This window comes from Hemiscyllium ocellatum, chromosome 19 (assembly GCF_020745735.1).
Source record: "Hemiscyllium ocellatum isolate sHemOce1 chromosome 19, sHemOce1.pat.X.cur, whole genome shotgun sequence".
Classification (NCBI taxonomy): domain Eukaryota; kingdom Metazoa; phylum Chordata; class Chondrichthyes; order Orectolobiformes; family Hemiscylliidae; genus Hemiscyllium; species Hemiscyllium ocellatum.
In genome coordinates, this window is record NC_083419.1 from 53,962,123 (window position 1) to 53,978,769 (window position 16,647).

The 16,647-nt window shown below is 41.9% G+C and overlaps 1 protein-coding gene across 1 annotated transcript; it reads right to left on the reverse strand.

Annotated features, from left to right (window-relative positions):
- Window positions 1–1,182: 1,182 nt before the first annotated feature.
- LOC132824763 (NADH dehydrogenase [ubiquinone] 1 alpha subcomplex subunit 5-like) lies at window positions 1,183–16,100 on the reverse strand. The gene is made up of 5 exons (XM_060839477.1): window positions 16,026–16,100; window positions 15,280–15,324; window positions 13,845–13,961; window positions 12,916–12,981; window positions 1,183–1,382 (listed from the first exon to the last, which is right to left on the reverse strand). Exons 1-5 carry the CDS (start codon window positions 16,044–16,046, stop codon window positions 1,281–1,283), a joined length of 351 nt encoding a protein of 116 aa, XP_060695460.1. The 5' UTR covers window positions 16,047–16,100; the 3' UTR covers window positions 1,183–1,280.
- Window positions 16,101–16,647: the final 547 nt, after the last annotated feature.

Sequence of the window (16,647 nt, forward strand, 5' to 3'; positions counted from 1 at the left end):
ACTACCATCCTTACCTAGTCTGGCTTACATGCAACTCCAGACCCACATGGTTGACCCTTAACCACCCTCCTGGCAATTAGAGTTTGGCAATAAATGCTGGCCTGTGAATAAGAAAAAGGTACCCAGTTTTCCCTGAGATGTGGCAGCTGACAGTTAACTTCTAAGAACATGGGATAACTGCCTAAAACAGGCTGACTCCTTAAAACAGAGAGACAAAAAAAAAAACTGCAGATGCTGGAATCCAAGATAGACAAGGAGGAGGCTGGAAGAACTCACCAAGCCAAGCGGCATCAGGAGGCAGAGAAGTCAATGTTTCAGGTGTAATTCTTCTTCCAGACTGAGGGTAGGTGTCAGGTGGGTTGTAAATAAAGGGGGTGGGGGTGGAAGGGCAGGGTGGTGAGGTGGGATAGGTGAACACAGGTAGAAGGTACGACCTGCTTGGTTGATGGGAGGAATGAATTCAGTTGGTGGCCAGAAGGAAGAGTCGATGAGAGACATGGAAGGAAGGGGGAGGGGCTGGGAAGGGAATCAAGTAATGGGAAGAAAGGTGATTTAAAATTAGAGAAATCAAATGTTGTTATTCCTCCAGTTTGTGGTCTGATTCATTGCAGCAATGGAGGAGGCCAACGATGGTCATGTCGGAAAGGGAATGGGAAGGAGAATTAAAACGGGTGGTGACTGGGTGAGATGCTCAGCGAAACGTTCCCTTTGTTTACGTTTGGTCTCCCCAATGTAGAGAAGACAAAATCAGGAGCACCAGATACAGTAAATTAGGTTAGAGGAGAAGCAGGTGAACCTCTATCTCATCTGGACGAACTATTTGGGGCCCTGGATAGAGGTGAGGGGATAGGTGTGCCGACATTTTTTTCTCATTAAACTCCTTAAACATGCTCATCGGAGCCTAACACTCAACGGAAGGACATGTTTTTCTTTGGTTTACACTTACTTCAATTGGCAGTCAGAGAGGGGCTGCTCCTCTTTTATCCACAGCCAATTCTTCTTGTTGCTGCTCCCACTTTTCCAGGATTACATCCACACTGACAATATCCAATCTTGCAGATAGACTGCCACAGTAGATAGTGCAAAAGGTGATTATTCTGCTACATTCACAGGATTAAAGGCATGCATTTATAGCTCATTTCAGTTATTGTGTCATGACAAAAGTTAAAAATGAAGCAAAGACTGTTTCACCAATAAATTTTAATAACATTGATACCAGTTGAAACTGACAGAACAGACAGTATGATTTTTTGAATAAAGCAACGTAATTTACATAAAATTTAAACTGGCCATTTCCATTGGTTGTGAGGGGCTTCTTCTATTAATGGTTCCCAAGGTTTCCACTTGGCCATTTTGTATGCCAGAGAAAGTTCACTCTCAGCCTGTAATTGAAATATAAATTAGTAGCCAAGTGTAGCTTCACAACATTTAAAACATTTAGTCTTCCAACTGATATTTCTTTTCAACTTTAAAATAAACTACGATTAATTCTGTCCAATCTCTACTTTTAGTTTAATTGATTCTTAAAAACCACAAACTTCGAAAGACATTAGAGACTATGTCACCCTCCAGAAATATTTAACAATATCTTAACCATTGCACTACATCAGAGCTAATAAAGCTTGTGATTCAGATCTTCACAAAAAATGTACGTTATCTGTCACGTCCTGGCTGTTTTCAAACATTAACCTCTTTATCTTAGTGAAATTAACAACTTCAAGAAAAAAGCGTGTTGATCCCATAATATCTTGTCATGAGTAATGAACAGTGAAGTCAGTTAAAAAGGTAGACAAATAGTCACAAACTAATATCGGGAAATAACTATTCTCATTCTCCAACATGATAGCGCAGCAGTCATAGAGATGTATAGAATGGAAACAGACCCTTCGGTCCAACTCATCCATGCTGAGCAGATACCCCAACCCAATCTAGCTCCACCTGGCAGTACCCAGCCCATATCCCTCCAAACCCTTCCAATTCATATACTCATCCAAATGCCTCTTAAATGTTGCAATTGTACTAGCCTCCACCACTTCATCTGGCAGCCCACTCCACACACGCACCACCCTCTGCTTGAAAAAATTGCACTTTAGGTATCTTATATCTTTCCCATCTCACCCTAAACCTATGTCCTCTCACTCCAGACTCCCCCCCCCCCCCCCCCACCACAGGGAAGAGACCTTGTCTATTTACCTTATCCATGCCCCTCATGATTTTATAAACCTCTATAAGGTCATCCCTCAGCCTTCAATGCTCCAGGAAAAACAGCCCTAGCCTGTTCAAACTCTCCCTATAGCTCAAATCCTCTAACCTGGCAACATCCTTATAAATGCTTTCTAAACCCTTTCAAGTTTCACAACATATTTCCAATAGTAAGGAGACCAGAATTTCACACAATATTTCAAAAGTGGCCTAACCAATGTCCTGTACAGCTGTAGCAAGACCTCCCAACTCCTGTACTCTTTGACAATGAACCTGTACTCCAAGGTCTCTTTGTTCAGCAACACATCCTAGGACCTTACCATTAAGTATATAAGCCCTGCTAAGATTTGCTTTTCCAAAATGCAGCACCTCACATTTATCTAAATTAAACTCCATCTGCCACTCCTCAGCCCATTAGCCGATCTGATCCAGATCCTGTTGTAATCTGAGGTAACCTCCTTCGCTGTCCACTACACCTCCAATTTTGGTGTCATCCGCAAACTTACTAACTATACCTCTTAAGCTCACATCCAAATCATTTGTATAATGACGAAAAATAGTGGACCCAGTACTGATCCTTGTGGCACTCCACTGATCATAGGCCTCCAGTCTGAAAAGCTACCCACCACCACCACTCTGTCTTCTACCTTTGAGCCAGTTCTGTATCCAAATGGCTAGTTCCCCCTGTATTTCATGAGATCTAACCAATCTCCTATGGAAACCTTGTTGAATGCCTTACTGAAGTCCATAGAGATCACATCCACCGCTCAACCCTCAATCCACTTTGTTACTTTTTCAAAAAACTCAATTAAGTTCATGAGACATGATTTCCCAGGTTGACTATCCCTAATCAGTCCTTGCCTTTCCACATACATGTACACCCTATCCCTCAGAACTCCCTTCAACAATTTGCCCACCACCAACATCAGGCTCACTGGTCCATAGTTCCCTGGCTTGTCCTTACCATCGTTCTTAAACAGTGGCAACACGTTAGCCAACCTCCAGTTTTCTGGCACCTCACCTGTGACTACTGATGATACAAATATCTCAGTAAGAGGCCTTGCAATCACTCTCCCCTTTTTGCCCTCCTGATTTCCCTCTTAAGTAAACTCATACTGGCTTCATACTCTAAGGATTCACTCAATCTATCCTGTCTCTACCCAACATATGCGTCCTTCTTTTTCTTAACCAAATCCCCAATTTGTTTAGTCATCCAGCATTCCCTAAAAGTACCAGCCTTTCCTTTCACCCTGACAGGAATATACTGGTCTCTGGACTCTCGTTATCTCATTTCTGAAGGCTTCCCATTTTCCAGCTGTCCCTTTACCTGCAAACATCTGCTTCCAATCGGCTTTCAAAGGTTCTTGCCTAATACCATCAAAATTGGCCTTTCTCCAATTTAGGACTTCAACTCTTAGATCTGATCTATCCTTTTCCATCACTATTTTAAAATTATTAGAATTATGATCGCTGGGTCTAAAGTGCTCCCCCACTGACACATCAGTCACCTGCCCTCCCTTATGTCCCAAGAGTAGGCCAAGCTTTGTACCTTCTCTAGTAGGTACATCCACATACTGAATCAGAACGTCTTTTTGGACACACTTGAATTCCTCTCCATTTAAACCCTTAACACTACGACAGTCCCAGACTGTGTTTGGAAAGTTAAAATCCCCTACCATAACCAGCCTATTATTCTTGCAGATAACCGAGATCTCTTTACAAATTTGTTATTAATTTCACGCAGACTATTAGCTGGTCTATAATGCAATTCCTATAATCACTTTCTTATTTCTCACTTCCACCCAAATATTCAACATGGCACAAGCCTTATTGAGTTCTTTGAGAAGGTGACCAAGCAGGTGGATGAAGGTAAGGCAGTTGGTGTGTAAATGGATTTCAGTAAGGAGTTTGAGAAGGTTCCCCATGATAGGCTATTGCACAAAATATGGAGGCATGAGATGGAGGGTGATTTAGCGGTTTGGATCAGAAATTGGCTAGCTGAAAGGCAGAAGGTGGTGGTTGATGGGAAAAGTTCATTCTGGGGTTCAGTTACAAGTGGTGTACCACAAGGATCTGTTTTGGGGCCACTGCAGTTTATCATTTTGCTAAGTGACCTGGATGAGGGTATAGAAGGATGGTTAGTAAATTTGTGAATGACACGAAGGTCCGTGGAGTTGAGGATAGTGCTGAAGAATGTTGCAAGTTACAGCAGGACATAGATACGCTGCAGAGCTGGGCTGAGGGGTGGCAAATGGAGTTTAATGCAGAAAAATGTGAGGCGATTCACTTTGGAAGGAGCAAGGGGTGGCACGGCAGCTCATGGTTAGCACTGCAGCATAGCACCAAGGTCCCAGGTTCGATTCCAGACTCGGGGGACTGTGTGTTGAGTTTGCACATTCTCTCTGTGTCTCGTGGGTTTCCTCCGGGTGCTCTGGTTTCCTCCCACAGTCCAAAGGTGTGCAGGTCAGGTGAATTGGCCATGCTAAATTGCTGAAAATGTGTTGCTGGTTAAAGCACAGGTCAGGCAGCACCCAAGGAACAGGAAATTCGACGTTTCGGGCCAGAGCCCTTCATGCTAAATTGCCCATACTATTAGGAGCATTAGTCAGAGGGGAAATGGGTCTGGGTGGGTTACTCTTTGGAGGGTCGATGTGGACTTGTTGGGCCGAAGGGCCTGTTTCCACACTGTAGGGAACCTAATCTAATCCAAAACTTCCTTGGATGTATTTCCAGGAATATCCTCCCTCAGTACAGCTGTCATGCTATCCCTTATCAAAAACACCACTCCACCTCCACTCTTGACTCTCTTCCTGTAGCATTTGTATCCTGGACCATTAAGCAGCCAGTCCTGCCCATCCCTGAGCCATGTTTCTGTAATTGCTATGATATCCCAGTCCCATGTTCCTAACCATGCCCCGAGTTCATCTGCCTTCCCTGTTAGGCCCCTTGCATTGAAATAAATGCAGTTTCATTTATCAGTCCTACCTTGTTCTCTGCTTTGCCCAGCCTGCTCGGACTGTTTGACTCACTTCTTTTCTCAAATGTACCAGCCTCAGATCGATCTCTTTTCTCACTATCTCCCTTGGTTTCCCCCCACCCCCAACCTTACTAGTTTAAGTCCTCCTGAGCAGCTCTAGCAAATCTCCCTGCCAGTATATTAGTCCCCTTCCAATTTAGGTGCGATCTGTCCTTCTTGTACAGGTCACTTCCACCCAGAAGAGATTCCAATGATCCAAAAATGTGAATCCTTCTCCCATACACCAGCTCCTCAGCCATGCATTCATCTGCTCTATCTTCCTATTTCTTTCCTCACTAGCTCATAGCACCAGGTGTAATCCAGGTATTACTACTCTCGAAGACCTTTTTAAATTCCTGCCTAATTCTCTATATTCTCCCTTCCTATGACATTGTATATACTGAAACCAGCGGGCCAACACCATTCTGATTTTTCATTGCTGGCCACAGAAACGTCTGTCTGTGCCTCAGACCAGCGAGTCCCCGAACACAACTGATTTCTTGAAACCCGACATAAACCTCACTGCATTAGAACCAATCTCAATACTAGAAACATGGCTGTTCGTGTTACATTCCCCTGAGAATCCATGACCCCCTACATTTTCCAAAACAGCACACTTGTTTGAAATGGGGATATCCACAGAAGACTCCTGCAGTACCTGCCTACCTCTCTTACTTTTCCTAGAGTTAACCCATCGATCTGACTGTATCCGAGATTTTTCTCCCTTCCTGTAACTGCCATCCATCACACCCCCTTGCTCTTGTAAATTCCTCAATGCCTCTAACTGTCGCTCCAACCGATCTATTAGATCTGATAGGATTCGCAACAAATGGCATTTATTGCAGATGTAATCCTCAGTAACACAAACTCTCCTAAACTCCCTAGTGTGAAGGGGAGGGAATTTGCACCACTATAGATAAGCTATAAGTTTCCCTCAACTCCATGGACCAGTAGCACATGTCAATGATTTCATCACCTTACACGCTATATCATACAACTTAATATTTGGCCATCTATGTCATTTAAATATACTCAATTGATTTTTAAAAATTTATTTCACAAATAAAGCATTTAAAGTCTGCATTGCTCTCAGAAACCAGTTAAAAATTACTTGAATTTGACCAGTGTCCCAAATAGAGGACAGCCACATCACTTCTCACTATCCCAATTATTTGAAAATCAAGTAAGTTGCAAGTAGGATAAAGGAGAGCCTGGAGACATCATATTTTTGTATTTCCAGAAGGCCTTTGACAAAGTGCCGCATAGGAGGCTGTTAAATAAGAGGCCATGGTGTTAGAGGTAAGGTTTTGGCATGGTTAGAGGATTGGTTGATTGGCAGAAGGCAGAGAAGTAGTAGTGATAAAGGGATCTTTTTTCAAAATGGTAGCTGGTGACTGGTTTTGTTGCAGGAATCCACATTGGGACCACAACTACTCAGAGCATACATTTACAATGTGGATGAAGGAACTGAGGACGTTGTTGCTAAGTTTGCAGATGACATACACAAAGGTGGAGGGACAGGTAGTGTTGAGGAAGCAGGGAGGTTGCAGAAGGGTTTGGACAGGCTAGATGAGTGGGCAAACAAGTGGCAGATGGAATACAATGCGGAAACGTGTTAGGTTATAAACATTGCTATGAGAAATAAAGACAAACTATTTTCTAAATGGGGAACAGCTTCAGAAATCTGAAGCACAAAGGGAATTGGGAGTCTGGTTCAGAACTCTCAAGGTTAACATGCAGGTTCAGTTGGCAGTTAGGAAGGCAAATTCAATGTCAATATTCACTTCAAGAGGGCTAGATCACAATAGGGCTAGCACCACACTCTCGACTAGAACACAATAGCAGAGATGTATGGCTGAAGCAGTTTAAGGCTTTGGTCAGATTACATTTGGAGAAAGTCAGGACTGCAGATGTTGGAGAAAAGTGTGGTGCTGGGAAAGCACAGGAGGTCAGGCAGCATTCAAGGAGCAGGAGAATTAACGTTTTGGGCGTAAGCCATTCATCAGGAATATGGGATGGGTGGCAGGGTGGGGGTGAAATGGTACTGAGAGAAATAGAAGGTTGGGGTGGGGAAGGTACCTTGGAAGGCGATAGGTAAATGCAGGTGGGGGTGGGATGGGTGGAAAAGGAAGATGGACGGGTGGGACAGTTCAAAAGGGTGGTGCAGAGATGGAGGGCTGGATCTAGGATGAGGTGGGAGGAGTAGAGATGAAGAAACTGGTGAAATCAACTTTGGTGCCATATGGTTGGAGGGTACAAGGGCAAAAGATGAGGTGTTCTTCCTCCAGGCATCAGGTGGCTAGGATTTGCCAGTGGAGGAGGCCCAGATTTGTATGTCCTTGGCAGAGTGGAAGGGGGAGTTCAAGTGGTCGGCCAGGGCAGTGGGGCTGTTTGGTGCGTGTCCCCCAGAGATGCTCTCTGAAACGTTCCACAAGTTGCATCCTGTGTCAGTGTAGAGACCACCACATTAAGAGCAAAGGATACAGTAGATGGGGTGTTTGGATGTGCAGGAAAATCTCTGCTGGATGTGGAAGGATCTTTTGGGGACTAGTATGGAGGTGTAGGTGGATGTGTGGGTGCAGGTTTTACACCTCTTGTTGGCAAGGGAAGGTGCTGGTAGTGGAAAATGAGTTGGTAGGGGGTATGGACCTAACAAGGGCATCGTAGAGGGAATGACCTCTGAGGAAAGCTGACAAGATAAGAAGGGTAATATATCTATGATAGTGGGGTCTGACTGTAGGTGGCAGAAATAGCAGAGGATGATGCGTTGTATCCGGAGATTGGTGACGTGGGAGATGAGGACCGGGCTGTTCTATCCTTGTTGCAGTCCAAGGGCGAAGGTGCAGGAAGTGGAGAAGATACACTGGAGGGCATCCTTGACCACGTGGGAGGGCAAGGTCTGCAGCTTCCCCTCCATAGAAGAAACCTTCATTGAATGAATGTAGGGAAGATGTTTCCACATGGACGGCATGGTGCCTCAGTTGTTAGCACTGCTGTCTCACAGCGTCAGGGACCTGGGTTTGATTCAAGCCTCAGTCTGTGTGGAGTCTACACATTCTCCATGTGTCTGCGTGGTTTTCCTCGAGTTTTCTACACAATCCAAAGATGCGCAGGTTAGGTGAATTGGCCATGCTAAATTGCTCAGTGTTCAGGCATGTGTAGGTTAGGTGCATTAGTCAGGGGTAAATGTCAGGTAGGGGAATGAGTCTGAGAGGGTTACCCTTCGGAGGGTTGATGTGGACTTGTTGGGCCAAATGGCCTGTTTTCACATTGTAGGGATTCTGTGACTCTATGACGTCTCATAGTAGGACAGACTTTGACACAAGGGCACAGCATTAGAGTGAAGGGGCACCATTTACAACTGCGATGAGGAATTCCTTTAGCCAAGGGGTGATTAACCTGTGGAACTCACTGGGCGGTGAAAGCCAAGTCATTGAGCACATTTAAGCTGGAGACGGATATGTTCTTAAGGGAATCAAGGGTTACAGCAAGATAACAGGAAATAGAGTTGAGAAACAGATCAGTAAATGGTGGAGCAGGCTCGATGGACTGAATAATTTAAATCCAATCTTATGATTAGACAGAGACAAATGATAAAAAGTGAGAACAGCACATTTTGCTGCACAACAAATATTCAAAATGTTGTATTATTTATGCACCTCTTCAAAATTTGTTTAGTTATACTCTAGCAAAGTGTTTAGGATATTTCACAATGTTACAAAGAGTTAGGTAAATACAAGTTGATGTTGTTGCCTCTACTTAGAGTGTAATAAGTTATTACAGATTCAGAAGTCCAAATCAAAGTCATCCAGTGAGATAGCGGATATTATATGCTTCTGACTCCTACTCAAGTCAATTAACAGAGCACAAATGAAAGATCAAGGTGGTCTATATGATTAAAGAGGGAAACATATGGTTGAAAGACTGGTGTGGAAGAAAGGGGTGCAAATTCATGGGACATTAGTACTAGTACTAGGGAAGGAGGGAGATGTTCTGATGGGACGGGCTCCATCTGAATCACGCTAGGATCAGAGTCCTGATCAATCACAAGAACTAGGGCTGTAGGTAGGCCTTTACACTAAATAGTTGAGGGGCAGGTTCAGTCACACGCAAAATTAGAAAATCAAAGGTAAAGGCAAAGGTAGGGTTGCAGGTTAGTGAGAAGGCTGATTGTTACTAGAAAATAAAAGGAAGAGACAGAATGTGAGAATGTTATATTGCACCAATGGACTATAAAAGTGTCTGAAAATTCAACAATAGAACAAAAATAACGGCTTTTATTTTAATGCAGAAAACATTTGGAATAAGGTACATGAATTGACGATGCAAATTGAATGAATATCCCATAACAACAGGAGTTGGGAGGTCATGTTGCGGCTGTACAGGGCATTGATTAGGCCACTGTTAGAATATCATGTGCAATTCTGGTCTCCTTCCTATCGGAAAGTTGTTGTGAAACTTGAAAGGGTTCAGAAAAGATTTACAAGGATGTTGCCAGGGTTGGAGGATTTGAGCCCCAGGGAGAGGCTGAACAGGCTGGGGCTGTTTTCCTTGGAGCGGAGGCTGAGTGGTGACCTTATAGAGGTTTACAAAATTATGAGGGGCATGAATAGGATAAATAGGCAAAGTCTTTTCCCTGGGGTCAGGGAGTCCAGAACTAGAGGACACAGGTTTAGGGTGAGGGGAAAGATATAAAAGAGACCTAAGGGGCAGCTTTTTCATGCAGAGGGTGGTACGTGTATGGAATGAGCTGCCAGTGGAAGTGGTGGAGGCTGGTATAATTGCAACATTAAGAGGCATTTGGATGGGTATATGAATAGGAAGGGTTTGGAGGGATATGGGCCGGGTGCTGGCAGGTGGGACTAGATTGGGTTGGGAAAACTGGTCAGCATGGACAGGTTGGACCGAAGGGTCTGTTTCCATGCTGTACATCTCTATGACTCTAATTGTGAAAAAGTAGTTTCAAGGAGATCAAAACTGAGGGCTTAGCATTCAGGAATATTTGACCTTTGGAGAGGCAAGGGGATGGAAAAAGTGGTGGTGTAACACTATTAATGCGAAACGAAATGAGGACAGTTGTGATAGATGACCTAGGATAGGATGATTTAGCGTGCATTTGGACAGAGGTACAAAGCAGCAAAGAAAAGATGACATTGGTCAGAGTAGTGTACAGAGCCCAATAAGTAGCCACTCTAAGAAGGAAAGACGATAAATCAACAAATAATAAGAGCATATAAAACGATTAGAGCAATAGTCATGGCTGACTTGCATCGTCATGTTGATTAATCTAATCAATTTGCAAAGGGTAGCTACGACAATGAGTTCATAACTGCATTAAGGCTAGTTTCCTTGAGTAATGTGTCATAGAGCTAACTATCTTGGATCTGGTAATGGCTAATGAGACAGGTTTAATAAATGACCTCAGGGTAAAAGATCCCCCCAGGAAGCAGTGATTATAACATGATCGAGCTTAATATCCAGTTCAAGAATAAGAAACTTTAGTCATAAACAACTGTGCTGAACTGAAATAAAGGGAACTACAATGAAACAAGCTGAAATGAACTGGGTGGATAATATAGCAGGCATGACAGTAAGCAAGCAGCGACAGACGTTCAAGGACATAACTAATGATTCACAGCAAAAATCTATCCTAGGAATGAGGGAACATTCTAAGAGAGGGATAAACCAACCATGGCAAACCAAGGAAGTTAAGAACAATATTAAGTTGAAGGAAAAAGCATACAAGAATGGCAATATCAGTGATAACCACAATGACTGGGATAAATTCAGCATTCAGCAAAAGAGAACTAAGAAGATTATAAAGACAGAAAAAAAAGTATGAGGGCCAATTTGAGAGGATGAAAAAAAAGACAATAAGGAGCATCTTTAAATTTTATAAAAAGAAAGAGAGAGGGGTCAAAATGACTATAGGCTCCTTAAAAATGAGTCTGGGGAGACACTTAAGGGAAGTAAGGAAATGGCACAGGAGTTAAACTGATATTTTGCATCAGTCTTTACAGTGGAAGATACTTTGTACATCTCATTAAAACTAAAGAATATGGGGCAGAAATTAAGTACCAACACCATTACTAAAGTAATAGTGTTAGAACTAATTGGGCTAAAGGGAGATATGTCCACTGGCCCTGATAGCTTGTTTGCTAGGATCCTAAAAGAAGTAGCTACAGAGATAACGGATGCATTGGTTGCAATTTTCCCAAAAATCATTGGATTCCGGAGAAGCAGAGTATTGTTAAACTGCTAATGTGACACCCCTATTCAAAGGCGGGGGGGGGGGGGGGGGGGGGGGGGGGAGGCAAAGTGTGTGTGACTGTAGGCTGGTTAGCCTAACATCTATTGTTAGAAAAGTACTGGAATCAATCATGAAGGAAGAGATAGCAGAACATTTGTAATTTACTAATCTAATTAAGCAGAGTCAGCATGGCTTCATGAAAGAGAAATCACGTCTGACTAATAAATTAGAGTGTTTTTGAGGAAGTCTCAACCAGAGTGGATACAGGGGAGCCAATAGATGTTTTGTATTTGGACCTCTAGAAGGCATTTGACATTGTCCCTCACAAAAGTTAAAGTCATAAGAGCCATAGTGTTAATGTATATCCTGCAACACAAAGAGAGAATTGACATACTTGTACAGGAAACACAAAGCTAGTGCACAGGTACAGCAGGTAATCAGAATAGCTAATGGAATATGGACCCTTATTTCAAGGGGTTTGATTGTCTCATGTACTGAAGTACAGTGAAAAGCTTAGATTATGATCAATACAAATTGTAATATAAAAGTAGGGAAGTTTTATGGCAATTGTACTAGATGCTAATGAGGCCACATTAGGAGTACTATGAGCAGTTTTGGTCCTCCTATTTAAGATAAGATTATTTCGTTGGAGGCAGTTCAGCAAAGGTTCACTAGGGTGATCCCTAGTATGGAGCAATTGTCTTATGAGCAAAGGCTAAACAGGTTAAGACTCTACTCATTGGAGAAGTTTAGAAGAATGAGAGGTGGTGACCTCATCAAAACCTATGAAATTCTTAAAGGGCTTGACAGGTTAAATGCTGAGAGGATATTTCCCCTCATGAGAGAATCTAGGACCAGAGGGTACTGTCTCAGAATAATTGGGCACCAATTTAAGACTGAGATGAGGAAGAATTTGTGATCCTTTGGAACTCCTTGCTACAGAGAGCTATGGGGGCAAGTCCTTGTTTATATTTAAGCCTGAAATACATAGATTATTGATCAGTAGGGGAATGAAACTTTAAAAAGGGAAAAGGCAGGAAAGTGGAAATGAGGAACGTCAGACCATCCACAATCTTATTGAATTGCAGAACAGGCTCGATGGACCAAATGGCATAATTTTGCTCCTATTTCTTATGGTTTTATTATGGTCTTATTACACTCAAGATCTTGAGTGTATCTTCATTTTGAATTGTAAGATGAATAGGTTATTATTAATGTTACAAAATGTCCAATTACACAAACAGAAGAAAATTTGCCACAGACTCATAGCCGAATGTGTACAAAAAAAAACACACAAACAGGACCACCGAGATATTGAAGGTTTGTGTATTTCTGACATTGAGGGGAAATTCCTAATGTGATGGTTCCTCTTTGTTCTTGAAAGTCTGAATTGAATATGTTTTACTGAATTGCATATGAAGTCTGAAGAAGAGAGACAGTGGCATACCTGTGAAATGACTTCTTCAATCTGTCCACAGTTGATTTTGTCTTCTAGTTTTTGAACATTGCGCTCCTGCAATACATAATCCACAACAGGTGGCTTGAAATTAATACTTGTGTACAGGGTCTCAGTTCTCTTCAGTTTGCAGTACTGTTGGGAAGTTTTAAGACTTTGAACCATTAACTGCATCCTTCAAGGTAGCAGACACTATGCATTTGCAAAAGGGCTCTCATAGGCAGCGCGACATCTTTGATCTAATACACACTGCTGTCTTTCTACTTCTGTGATGGCAGATGATGTATTGGGTGCCAACCAAATCGATTAGTTTGTCCTTGGTGGTACTGAATTTCCTGAATGTTGAAGAAGCTGCACACACCCAGGCATCTGTGTAATATTCCATTCTACTTCTGACTTGTGCTCTGTAGATAGTGGACAAACTCAGTCGTCAAATCGTGAATAATTCTCTGTAGAAGCCTTCGTGTCTGAATAACTTGCATAGTTACATTACTTATACAGCTAGTCTAGTTAAGTTTCTGCTCAATGGTAACACCCAGGATATTGGTGAGGAGCCACTTAGCAATTGTAATGCTGTTCATTAACACAAAGAAAAAAAGTTACATAAAATCTTTTTATCTGAAGTTTTAGTTCCTTTATTAGTCTTGATTTCTGCAATCGTCTGAAAGACATGATGATTCAAGTGTACTGCCCCATAGGCATTTTCCAATGCTTTTCATTTGTTGTGCAACTTTCATTACCCTTCATTATTTCAATGTCATAAACTGCCACATTTACAATCAGTTTCACAAAGTTCAAGACTTAGGAAGACAGTTACAGACCTTGAAATGAGAAAATACTCATGAAACATCATTGATCAATCTGGCAAATAATACACCATCCACTGAAAACAAGTGATCAATTAAATCAGGCTAGCTTACCGATTTTACCAAGTTAAGCCTTTCGTTAATGATCTGCTCCGTGTATTTTCGGTAGGCTACATCCGGAGGCACAGATTGTAAAACAGTTAGAATTCTGGTGTACAGAATCCTTAAATTCTGAAAGAAAACAATATTAAAAAATTGAAGCATTAACTTTCTTGTGGCTTATTTATCTTCTTTTTACCTCCTCAAAAAGGACAGGTCGTAAACTTGTAGATATGCTCCTGCCAGACAGCTGTTCACTCATCTTCAGTTTTTCCTTTCCTTGCGGAACACTGATGTCCTACCAATTTGAAACTAGCAATATTTCAGTTTACCTAAGTTTCAACTGGTAAAAGCAATATATTCTATTTAGATGGACAGATTAGATAGGGTGGATAAAACTAATATCACAATTAAAAATTAAAACAGTCAGTTTAGAGAGCAGGAAGTGCTCTTCTCATATATAATTATCCATTAGCAAAATAGATGGTGTGAACTCACCACAGTCATTCAAAAAGGGAACTGGACAAGTTCACGACAACTGAGAAGTTGCTAGTTGAGCAATATAAGTGGAGAGATAGCTGTAATTATTTCTTACAGCTTGCTTTCTAGAGTGGAATGCAGTTTGACAGTTTCCTTTACTAAATTGGCCGCCAATGTCTTCACCTCTTCTCAATGAATGTGAAAACTTGTGCAGACAAGTGTACATTTTATTGCACTGACAGAGCAAAATGTTATTTGTGCTTTATCATGCACACCTCCAATCAATTTAACCTTAAGGCCTTGGAATCTACTTTGAATTAGAAACATTGGCAGGTGAAACAACCATGAAAGCACTGGGACAGTTAATATATTACACAAAAACATCAGAAGAAATATATTCCAAGAAGTCAACAGAAAATCAACTTCTCCACAGGGATGCATGTTTGTCTACTTGCATTGTATACATTAATGCTGTATATTTAAAAGCATTAGATTTTACAATAATTCAGAAGCTTTCCACAAATTATTGAATAAAAGTTAGAATAAAAATTTCCAAATTCTGCACCAAGAACTATACTGTGTCCCTATGTTTCTCCCATAAATTGTCTGCAAATAAATGAACATTAGAGAATGAGACATTTTTTTTAAAAAATCTCATGTTAATTTGTTATAAGTCTCTCAGGTTTAGCTCGTTCAACCAGTACTATTCTGACCAGCAAGTCAAGTCATTTTCAATAGAACAGAAAGTCTGGTTTCTTTCTCTCACTAAATGTATGGAATATACTATTCCAAAATAAACAATGTTTAAATCATAATCATGTTTGTCAAACTAGCACAGGTTTTATTGTAGGCAATTTAGCAAAGACAAGTACTATACCAGAGCACATGCACAATGGCCATATTTTACAACTGGTGGAATTGCATTTTACTGATTTACAAATAACCAAAATAATTGGAAAAGGTAAAATACCTCGTGAGGATTCTGGGCCACAGCAAGACCCACCAGCCCAGTAGTCTGCAAGAAAAAGAAACAAACATTTATCTTTCAGGATATGATGACTCTTGCGTTCATCCTAATTCTTCTCTCAGACAACCTTCATCTTTCAACCTTTTTCTTTCCTCACATCCACTGCATCCTTTATTATTTTCTCTATCTCTCAAATGCTTCCCATGTCACCTCCCCCTTTCCCCTTATACCTATCACTGTGTTTTCTCCTCCACTTCCTTCAGCCTTTGCTTCATATTCTCCTTCCCCTTTCCTGTGCCCTTATTCTCATTCTCTGTATTTACTGTCCTTTATTTCTCTATTAACTATCCCCTCTCTCTATAGAGGAAAGTAAACAGGAAGAAAGAACAGTAAATATATATAATAAGAATATACTGTATACTATAGAGAGAGGACAATAAGCAGAAAAAAAGTAAATATGGTATTTACAACATAAATATATTGAACACCAGAGAAGGCAGTAAACAAAGAGAAATAGTATACATACTATATACTATAGACAGAACAGTAAGCAGAAAGAATGGTAAATATATATTTAATATATATATATAAAACAAATATACAGTGTACTATAGAAAGAGGCCAGTAAGCAGAAAGAACTATATATATGATATTTATAACATAAATCTCTGCCTGCATATGAAATATTATTGATAACCAATAACTATGCTGTGACTGTCCTTTCTCCCTCTGAGCTGACCTCCACTCACTTTCTTCAGGACACCAGCCATTGTCGCCGCGGTGCACCGTGGGATTCCCCCCTCCACCAGGGGAGTTAAGTCGAGTTCCGGATTATCGCGACGTTTAGACGCGATCAGAGGAGCTCGGAGCAAATCGATGGTCGCCAGGCTCGAGACCGCGGCCTCACGGACAGACAGCGGCCTTGGAGGTGAGGATCAGGGAGAGGGCATGGGCCCCCGGACTGTCCCCTCTCCACCGCCACCCCGCCTTCCCAGTGCCTGTGTGTGTGTGTGGTGTAAGATGAGCCCAGGTGGACAGGCCTCACTCACCCTGAGCTGAGCTGCAGCATCCAGAGGTTGGGAAGGATGCTCTCCTGGGGTTTGTGCAGGAAAACACTCTCTCTCTCTCTCTCTTGTTGTTTGCTGCTGCCGCCATGGTCCACACAACATCCCCATTCCCCATGTTCCCCAGTAGATGGTGACATGAGGCGTTAACTCACCCATGGTGTCAACTGTCAGCATTTGACAGGAGGCCCTCTTCTTTTTTTCTGAGGCAGCCCCTCGAGATTGAGGATGACTTGTTCCCACGCTGAAAATGAGTTGTCAGGCAAAATAACATTCCAGTGTGGTCTCAGTGGCAGAGAGTGGTAAG

Excerpts from the sequence above, each read along its gene's own strand:
- LOC132824763 (XM_060839477.1), bottom strand. The coding sequence starts at position 16,046 with ATGGCTGGTGTCCTGAAGAAA. Across the intron at positions 15,325-16,025 it reads TGGCTGGTGTCCTGAAGAAA|ACTACTGGGCTGGTGGGTCT; the intron begins GTGAGTGGAGGT and ends TTTTTCTTGCAG. Across the intron at positions 13,962-15,279 it reads TGGCCCAGAATCCTCACGAG|AATTTAAGGATTCTGTACAC; the intron begins GTATTTTACCTT and ends GTTTTCTTTCAG.